Source organism: Carassius carassius, chromosome 37 (assembly GCF_963082965.1).
Source record: "Carassius carassius chromosome 37, fCarCar2.1, whole genome shotgun sequence".
In the NCBI taxonomy this organism is placed as follows: domain Eukaryota; kingdom Metazoa; phylum Chordata; class Actinopteri; order Cypriniformes; family Cyprinidae; genus Carassius; species Carassius carassius.
In genome coordinates this window covers 5,405,640-5,416,090 of record NC_081791.1, presented here as the reverse complement: position 1 = coordinate 5,416,090, position 10,451 = coordinate 5,405,640, and the positions used below count along the sequence as shown (strand labels likewise).

At 41.2% G+C, this 10,451-nt stretch overlaps 1 protein-coding gene across 4 annotated transcripts in view; it reads left to right on the top strand.

Annotated features, from left to right (window-relative positions):
- The first annotated feature begins 335 nt into the window (after positions 1-335).
- The window catches only part of cpeb2 (cytoplasmic polyadenylation element binding protein 2), a 29,900-nt gene continuing 19,784 nt past the window's right edge, over positions 336-10,451 (top strand). For 3 of the 4 annotated variants that reach the window (XM_059527216.1, XM_059527215.1, XM_059527214.1), the window contains exons 1-2: positions 336-1,569; positions 7,751-8,020. In XM_059527216.1, coding sequence (XP_059383199.1) covers positions 745-1,569; positions 7,751-8,020 — 1,095 coding nt within the window. In that variant the 5' untranslated portion in view covers positions 336-744. The remainder of the gene's footprint in view (positions 1,570-7,750; positions 8,021-10,451) is intronic. The other variant, XM_059527217.1, reaches the window with a different exon arrangement.

Sequence of the window (10,451 nt, the reverse complement as noted above, 5' to 3'; positions counted from 1 at the left end):
AAACACTATTTACTATACGTACTATAAAATAAAGACTACTAAATACTTATAAACAGTATAATATAGTACATTGTGTACTGCGGAACACACTGCATACTATGGGACTATACTACACTTATATGCTACACTGCCATGTGCTAACATAATTAAAATGTCTAATCAGGCACCGAAGATCTGTCGTGTAATATGATATGTGAATGCTCATAATTCCGTCTGGTTCCCAAGCACAGTAGCCTACGCCGTTTATTTGGGGTTTATTTCAGACATAGTATAACCTCGGCAGATTAAAGAGGCTAAAGGTGAAAAGGCTGGAAGACACCCGAACAAGCATTTGAACGAGCAGCTGCCATATTTCCGAGTCCGACATGCTCTGCTCTGCTGCACCTCCTGAATAATGAATGAGCGACTCGCACATTGCGGCTCTCTCTGCGGCTGTGAGGGAGGCGGGCGTTATGACGCGGCGGTGACGCGCATGCAGGAGTTTTAATCCTCTGCCGCAGCAGCAGATCAGATCCGCCGGTAACGCGAGGAGGGGGATGCGCGGTCGGTCGGACGGCTAGAACGGCTAAAATAAGCCGCAGACAATTAAATCGGCGAACACTATTTACAGTGCGTAAAAAGGCGACCGAAACTCCTCCTCTCTCGCTCCAAACAGGCTGTAGGAAGTTACAGGACACAGTGCCTCTCTTATTGTTCTTGAGCTGGCCTGGGAATAGGAGAGCTGCGCTGTTTTGACGCAGTTAAATGGGTGATTACGGGTTCGGTTTGTTGCAGACAGCGAACATCAGCAGCAGCTCCACACGGTTCGGCGGAGGCGCATTCACACCCTATCCCAGCGCGTCTCCGGTGCGCCCCAGCAGCTCGCCCCTGGTGTCCCCTCTCTTCCCGTCACATCAGCGCAACATGCAGGATGAGCCTGCGGGTCTGACAGCTTCTCAGTCCAACAGCGAGCAGACCAGCGCCGCCGACAGCGACCCGAGCCGCTTCTCCGCTGTAGGTCAAGCACAGACAGCCGGTGACCTTCAGCGCGACCGGAACACACATCAGCAGACTGAGCCGCCGCCGCCGCAGCAGCCGTACTCCTCCTCCTCTTCCTCCTCCTCCACGGGCCTGGACACTGATGCGCCATCGTCCAAGGTGAAGTCCCAGATGGAGTCCCCCAGCGCGCACCACATCAACAACGGCACTGGCGGCAATAACATGCTCGCGGCGGCCGCGTTCCCGGAGATGCAGAGCCCCGGCGGCGGTGGCGGCTCGGTTTCCCCCTCCCTGCCCGCTTTCGGGACGCCGTGGTCTGTGCAGACGAGCTCCCCGCCTCCGCCCGTCTCCAATGCCGCTAACGCAATAAACCAGATCCCCACCACCGAGCCTGACAACTTCTACCCCGGCATCCCCTCCTCTATCAACCCGGGCTTCTTCCAGAGCTTCTCGGCGAACCCGTGCCCGGTGCAGGGCTTCAGCAACCCATTCTCCCCGCAGATCAACGCGCCGCCGCAGAGCCGCCGGTCCCCGGTTAGCCCGCAGCAGGGCGCCTTTCTGCACCAGAGGAACAACTACAACCACCACCAGGTGAGAGCACCCATTTAAACAAACAAAACACACAAGGCGTTTATTGAGAAAGTAACTACATGCTTATTAAAGGCCTTTGTAGAACACTAAAGATGAAGGCGGCTGTCATTGTGACGCAATCGCGGCCTTGAAACGGCTTCTGTTGCGTCATAATGCAGCGCTCAATGAAGCCATTGTGACGTCTGTGAGTTGCATACAAATGTGGCCTGTCACCACAAACCAGCATTACTGCGTACTACGCAGGATGCACTGCTAAACATAATTTAAAAATTAGTATTAGTATGTTTCAAATATGTGACCACGGGCCACAAAAACAGTCATAAAGGTCTTTTTTTTTTAACAAAAGATTTATAGATTGTATGTATGAGATTTATACATCATCTGAAAGCTGAAAAAATTAGCTTTCCATTGATACATGGTTTGATGGTACAATATTTGACCGAGATAAAACTATTTAAAAATCTGGAATCTGAGGGTGCAAAAAGAAAATCTAAATATTGAGAAAATCGCCTTTAAAGTTGTTCGAATGAAGTCCTTAGCAATGCATATTCCTAATCAAAAATAAAATTTTGATATATTTACAGTAGGAAATGTACTAAATTTCTTCATGGAACATGAACTGAATACCCTAATAATTTTTTGCATAAAAAAAAGTAAAATAAAATGTATTTAAGGGTTTTGTGCTCCAGTGTCACATTAAAATAAACAGTTCTAATGATATCTTATGTTATTTTACTGTATTTTTGATTAAATGCAGCTTTGGTGAGCATAAGAGCCTAAGAATATTGTGACAACAGCTATACATGATGCAATGTGAATGGCAGTTATAATCACATAATTTCTGTGCTTTTTAATGCAATTTGATGTTGTGTCATAACTTGTGGTAGTACCATCAAATAGTGAGTCAAGAAAGAGACGTCACAGTGGAGATGCAAGGTCAGATCAAGTTCAGTGCATTGTGGGATACAGTATTCTGAACAGCTTGCTCTGGTTTTGTACAGTTCTGTGCAAATGTAGCTGGTTTGCACACTGTATAATGCAGAAAATAGTAGTATGTTTTTCCAATTCTTTCTGAAAGCGGACAGGGGCACATCAAGCACGAGCCGTGGTAATATCTTTCAAGGGATTCACGTGACATTCCAGGGATGTCTTGACCTCTAGGGCATTTAGTGAAATTTCCTATTGAGAGCTTAGAGGCCAGCGATGTCAACACCCTGCTAAATTGCAGCAGTTTTAGAAAAAGCTGTTATTACTGTAACCTGCAGTTTACGCAAGCATTCCACTTATATGGTGGCCATTTTGGTGAATGTTAGTATTCCTTTGCATTTCAGCATTATTTTAATAATATAAAGTACAGATGTGAATCAGTCTATCATCTGTTTCCCACAGAAAACTCACATACAGTGATATGTTATTGATGCATTATGAATGATATTGCGTCACCGTAGATGCAGTATCTTGGTGTCCGGTGCCAGTGAAGTATGGAAGTGTCTGGTCTTGTGGGGGTGGGGTAGAGGCGGAGGGGGGACGGTCACATGATTTTAGGAGTGGCCCTATATGTCACAGTGATATTCGCACATGTGAAGTCATGCTGGTGTAACAGCTGTTAAGAGTGAATGTCTGTTAGCATGATATTAGGGCTAAGCTGGAGACACCCTTTATTCAGGAGTACAGAATCATGCGCATGTAGGTGTGAGAGGCATGACCGAGATCTTATATCACACTATGAGTCCTTTTAATGTCACCCGGAAATGTAGCCTATGTTATCATTGTGGTAAGATTATATATATATATATATATTGACATTATTACTGTTTTTGCTGTACATTTGATCAAGTAAATTCAGCCTTGGTGAGCAGAAGAGAAACATAAAAATTCCACTAAAGTTTAAACAGTGCATCACAAGACAATTACTTATTTTTGTATTAAAATTATGTAAATACTTAATAAAATAAAATAAAGGTACTTAAAAATAATTAAAAATAACAAGATACATCTGAAACAAATACCTGAACTACATCCTATCTACCGCAATGACTTTTTAAGGCAGAGTTGATATATCCTTCACTGCCATTGAGTTCAATAATAAAATGGCGCCAGAAAGTTGTAGTTAGTGGTCACTGTAGTAGTTAAATATACGGTTGATTATCACCAAACCTCCTTCTGCGCTTTGTTTCTTCTGTCTTTCTTATGTTTAACTAATCTAAAACAATATAAGCAGTATAGCAATGAGTCTACTGGTTGATGCATGTCTACCATTACACCATATAGACTTTACATCAAACCACCAGCAGGTTTACTGTGTGATTTACTTCTTGCTGCTTAGTACACAGTCTTTCCAGTGTCTAGACGCCATCAATGGCAATTATCTCTCACTATCCCTTACACACACACACACACACACACACACACTATGGCCATTACCCAATTACACACAAAGACATTACGGAGATGGGTGGGACACTTATTTGGGGAGAGATGTGCACACAATGCGGTGACGACACATGTTGATAATGAAAATGTATTTGTCTGTTTGTCACTGTCTTGTCTGCATTTGTGAGTGTTTTTGGCTTATGTTCTGGAATAAAGAGAGCGTGTGTTGATGCCACTGTGTGCACGAGATGTGCAGTGTTAGATGCAAAGCTTTAAATCTTCTTACTTGTACAGCAAGGCAAAGCCTGGTCATGTAAGAAACACACACACACACACTTGCATATGGGCGATTACACCAGTTACTCTGATTCAGATTCCCACATACAGGTTATAGAATTTGTAGCTTTTAGTTTCTGTTAGCGTTGAGGTCATCTGTATTCTGGTGAACTCCTAATAGTTGATGAAATGAACGTTAAATTGATATATGCAATAAAATTATGCAGTCTCTCATTCTGGAGAACAGAACAAAAGTACTGATGACAACATCTTGTACCCACAGTTGTATTGCTTTATACAGAAGTGCAAAGTGAATGGAATGTTTTCAAGCACATAAATGCATGTTATTTACAATAGACCTTTTTCATATTTTTGAGTTTCTCAGCAGTGGAAGTCGTCATAGTTGGAGAGCACAAAAAAGAAAGCAAACTCTTTAGAAAGTGAACTCTTTAAGCACGCTTAAAGGGTTAGTTCACCCAAAAATTATGTCATTAATAACTCTTTATATTTTAATAACTCATTAATAACCCTCATGTCGTTCCAAACCCCGTGAGACCTCTGTTTATCTTCTGAACACAGTTTAAGATATTTTAGATTTAGTCCGGGAGCTCTCAGTCCCTCCATTGAAGCTGTGTGTACGGTCTACTGTCCATGTCCAGAAAGGTAAGAAAAACATCATCAAAGTAGTCCATGTGACGTCAGAGGGTCAGTTAGAATTTGTTGAAGCGTCGAAAATACATTTTGGTCCAAAAATAAAAAAAATTACGACTTTATTCAGCATTGTCTTTTCTTTCGGGTCTGTTGTAAGCATTCACTGCAGTGTAGTGATATCCGGTTCGTGAACGAATCATTCGATGTAACCAGATCTTTTGGAACCAGTTCACCAAATCGAACTGAATTGTTTTAAACGGTTCACGTCTCCAATACGCATTAATCCTCAAATGACTTAAGCTGTTAACTTTTTTAATGTGGCTGACACTCCCTCTGAGTTCAAACAAACCAATATCTCGGAGTAATTCATTTACTCAAACAGTACACTGACTGAACTGCTGTGAAGAGAGAACTGAAGATGAACACCGAGCCGAGCCAGATAACGAACGAACGATTGACTCATTCATGAGTCAAGAACCATTTTTGTCAGACGCGTCCGATTCGAGAACCGAGGAGCTGATGATACTGCGCATGTGTGATTCAGCGTGAAGCAGACTGACACACAGAGCGTCTGAACTGAACTGATTCTTTTGGTGATTGATTCTGAACTGATTCTGAGCTAATGTTATGAGCGCGGGTAAACCGAAGGCTTGAATCAAGGGCAATCATCGCCAATGACGCCATTACGTCGAGCACAAAAGAACCGGTGAACCGTCTTTTTTTTCAATCGAATGATTAAATCGAATGATTCATTCGCGAACCGGACATCGCTACACTGCAGTGTTGTGAACGTGCTCACAACAGACCTGGAAGAGAAGACAATGCTGAATAAAGTCTTAGTGTTTGTTCATTTTGGACCAAAATGTATTTTCGATGCTTCAACAAATTCTAACTGACCCTCTGATGTCACATGGACTACTTTGTTGATGTTTTTCTTACCTTTCTGGACATGGACTGTAGACCGTACACACAGCTTCAATGGAGGGACTGAGAGCTCTCGGACTAAATCTAAAATATCTTAAACTGTGTTCAGAAGATGAACGGAGGTCTCACGGGTTTGGAACGACATGAGGGTGAGTTATTAATGACATAATTTTCCTTTTTGGGTGAACTAACGCTTTAGGTAGCCATTAATATTACAGGTCATTCTAAAAAAATTAGCATATTGTGATAAAGTTCATTATTTTCCATAATGTAATGATAAAAATTAAACTTTCATATATTTTTGATTCATTGCACACCAACTGAAATATTTCAGGTCTTTTATTGTTTTAATACTGATGATTTTGGCATACAGCTCATGAAAACCAAAAATGCCTGTCTCAAAAAATTAGCATATTTCATCCGACCAATAAAAGAAAAGTGTTTTTAATACAAAAAAAGTCAACCTTCAAATAATTATGTTCAGTTATGCACTCAATACTTGGTCGGGAATCCTTTTGCAGAAATGACTGCTTCAATGTGGCGTGGCATGGAGGCAATCAGCCTGTGGCACTGCTGAGGTGTTATGGAGGCCCAGGATGCTTCGATAGCGGCCTTAAGCTCATCCAGAGTGTTGGGTCTTGCGTCTCTCAACTTTCTCTTCACAATATCCCACAGGCCAATTGAGAACAGTAATACCATGGTCAGTAAACCATTTACCAGTGGTTTTGGCACTGTGAGCAGGTGCCAGGTCGTGCTGAAAAATGAAATCTTCATCTCCATAAAGCTTTTCAGCAGATGGAAGCATGAAGTGCTCCAAAATCTCCTGATAGCTAGCTGCATTGACCCTGCCCTTGATAAAACACAGTGGACCAACACCAGCAGCTGACATGGCACCCCAGACCATCACTGACTGTGGGTACTTGACACTGGACTTCAGGTATTTTGGCATTTCCTTCTCCCCAGTCTTCCTCCAGACTCTGGCACCTTGATTTCCGAATGACATGCAGTGCTGCTTCTCTGTAGCCCAAAGTGGCTTGACCTGGGGAATGCGGCACCTGTAGCCCATTTCCTGCACACGCCTGTGCACGGTGGCTCTGGATGTTTCTACTCCAGACTCAGTCCACTGCTTCCGCAGGTCCCCCAAGGTCTGGAATCGGTCCTTCTCCACAATCTTCCTCAGGGTCCGGTCACCTCTTCTCGTTGTGCAGCGTTTTTTTCCACACTTTTTCCTTCCCACAGACTTCCCACTGAGGTGCCTTGATACAGCACTCTGGGAACAGCCTGTTCGTTCAGAAATTTCTTTCTGTGTCTTACCCTCTCGCTTGAGGGTGTCAATGATGGCCTTCTGGACAGCAGTCTTACCCATGATTGCGGTTTTGAGTAATGAACCAGGCTGGGAGTTTTTAAAAGCCTCAGGAATCTTTTGCAGGTGTTTAGAGTTAATTAGTTGATTCAGATGATTAGGTTAATAGCTTGTTTAGAGAACCTTTTCATGATATGCTAATTTTTTGAGATAGGAATTTTTGGTTTTCATGAGCTGTATGCCAAAATCATCAGTATTAAAACAATAAAAGACCTCAAATATTTCAGTTGGTGTGCAATGAATCTAAAATATATGAAAGTTTAATTTTTATCATTACATTATGGAAAATAATGAACTTTATCACAATATGCTAATTTTTTGAGAAGGACCGTTATCTGCGCATACAGTTTTTATACTTGTAAGATTTGAAATACACTACAATTGTGCATTCATTACAACAAAAACAAGGTATGCATGAATTTGTCCAATAAAATGCTCTTTCTCCAATACTACTAATACCACATGTGTACAGGCTTATCAGCCGGGAACATCTTGTTTATTCATTCATGTCAGATTTTATTGAACCGTTGAGTATAGTGTTTGCATTCAAGTGCTTGTGTTTTGTATCTAACTGTACTTTCTGTCTGTCTGTAGCCCATGATGAAGCAGTCGCCGTGGGGCAGCCATCAGGGCAGCGGCTGGACCTCTGGAGGGGTGTCCTGGGGCAGAGACCACCGGCGCGGGGGCAGCATGGGTGTGCCCGGCTCGGTCAACCAGATCTCTCCCATGAAGAAACCCTTCTCCAGTAATGTCATCGCCCCGCCCAAGTTTCCCCGCTCCGCCGGCTCTCTGGGACCTAAATCCTGGATTGAAGAAAACATGTTCCGTACCGACAACAACAGCAACACTCTGCTGCCACTGCAGGTATGTATGTGTGCTGGGATGAGCACTGAGGTACTCAAGCAGGGATGGGCGGCCCATGATTGAATTTAATTGCTGGGCAGAATGCATCTGCATCAGATGTCTTGTGTTTGTATGCCCGGTACGCCTTGTGTGTGGTGGTTCAGCTCTCTGTTGATCAATAGTACATTCAGAACCTTCTACAGGATCTGAAGACAGTTATGACTCACAATGAGGTCATCAAGGGTTTTGGTGGTTTCATCCTGAAGGAACCTGTCCTCTCCCTTCATTATCGTTTGTCTCGGGCGGATTCTCACAGACTGAACTCAGTTCTGGACAAAGATAAGCCCATCCAGTAGAGCACTGCTATTGTTGCTGTTTGTTTAGTCTAGGCTTGGAGAAATTAGCCCGTCTAGTGTCAGTGTGCTTTTTGGCAAAATCAATCTGTTAGCAATTTCCTGTTAGCTGTTAGATGTGCCACCTGGGACTATGAAATGTACATTAATCTCACAGAATCTCATACTCGTATGGCCATCAACTTCAGTTTATTGATTTTCTCCTGGCACTGGGACTGGGAAGTAAATATTTTCTCTGAAATGTGTTTACAAAGATGTAAAAATGTAAATATACAGTACCGTTCAAAAGTTTAGGGTAGGTGCAGTTTTATTTAATTTAAATTTTTTAAATAAAAGAATACTTCTGTTCAGCAAGGGTGCATTAAATTGATCAAAAGTGACAAGACATTTATAGTGCAACATATTTCTATCTCAGATAAATGCTGTTCTTTTGAACTTTCATTCGATCAACTTCAATCGATATATTAGCAATATTTGATGCAAGTTGATAGAATTAGAATCAGAAATGTTTCTTGAGCAGCAAATCAGTATTTCAGGATGATTTCTCAAGATCATGTGACTCTGAAGACTGGAGGAATGATGCTGAAAATTCAGATTTGATCACAGGATTAAATTACATTTTCAAATCTATTAAAATAGCAAACAACTATTTTAAATTGTAAATAATACTTTTAAATACTTGTGTTTTTGATCAAATAAATGCAGCCTTGTTGAGCGGAAGACACTTCTTTTTAAAAAAAAAAAAGACTATATTCCCAACTCCAAAATTTTGAACAGGATTGTATATGTTTAAGTTTTTAAAAATGTTAATGCACGAAGTAAAATATAATAAAGCTCAGGAAATAATCCAGGAATGTTTTTTACATGTAAATCACCACACTTACAGTATGTGAACATTTTTGAGTGATGGTGGCAAGTTCTTCTGAATTGATTATTTAACACAACGGTTTGAACTGTTTGAACAGTCAAAAGCCGCATTTCCACTGTTGGGCCAGTGCAAACCAAGGCTTAAAACAGACCGGCTGGGGCTAATAGCCTCTGGCCAGTAGCACCGAGGCCAGAATAGCGCAGGGTTTCCACAGTCAGGGCCTGAAGCTCCGCTGCGCGACACTAAAAAACGCCCTTTACACGCCTCTCAGAACAACGTCATGCAACCTCATCATTTCACCAACAAAGAGAAGTTATCAGAAAACTAATAAGAAATAAATCACTGGAACATGAGCGATCACACAGGAACATGATAAAAGCGGCCGTTTGTTTGCATGCTTTGGTAAATATTCAAATTCAAAAGCATTGATGTTTTACTATAGAATTAGTGATACATTGATCATAATGATTTAACTTATCAGGACTCAAAATTAATCACACAGAAATAAATGTATTTCTATTTTATTTATTTATTTTTAACGTTTTTGAAAATAGCCTGCTTATTCAGTCGAGTCTGTTTCTGTTTATTTGTAGCAACAGTAGTCTATATACATCACATTTAGAAATGAATGATAATATCTCTGTTTTTATAAAAGCTCCCGAACATAAAACATTATTATATTTTTATGATAGGCTACGTGGAGCTAAACTCTCGAGACGAAACTATGACAGATAATATAAGTTACTTAATTACACGATTGTGAATGTGACAGAGAATAAGAAGCTGACGTCTGATTTTCTCAAGCGGTCATACTTACCATGTTTACTATGGTAACGTTAATTTTTAGCGTGCACAGACTTTTGCATCGGTTATAAATATTTCTGCCTTGTATGGTGATTATAATCCACATCAGATCAAGTTATTTCAATCACACGCTGCTGACTGAAAGTGAGTTTTGAGCTTGACTTATTTAAAAAAGTGTTTAATGCTGGTGTTATAACTGTTATCTTTCTGAAATGATCCGCAGCGCAGACTCTCTATTTTTATAAAACAAAAATAATTTATAATATTTTGATGGTAGGCTATGCTACGAGGAGCTAAACTCTCGAGACAAGACAACAGATAATATATGTTACTAAATAATTACACAATTGTGATAGAGAATAAGAGAGCCTGTCCTCCAACAAAAAACGACCATATAGGTCGTTTGTGCAAGCATTTATTACGACCT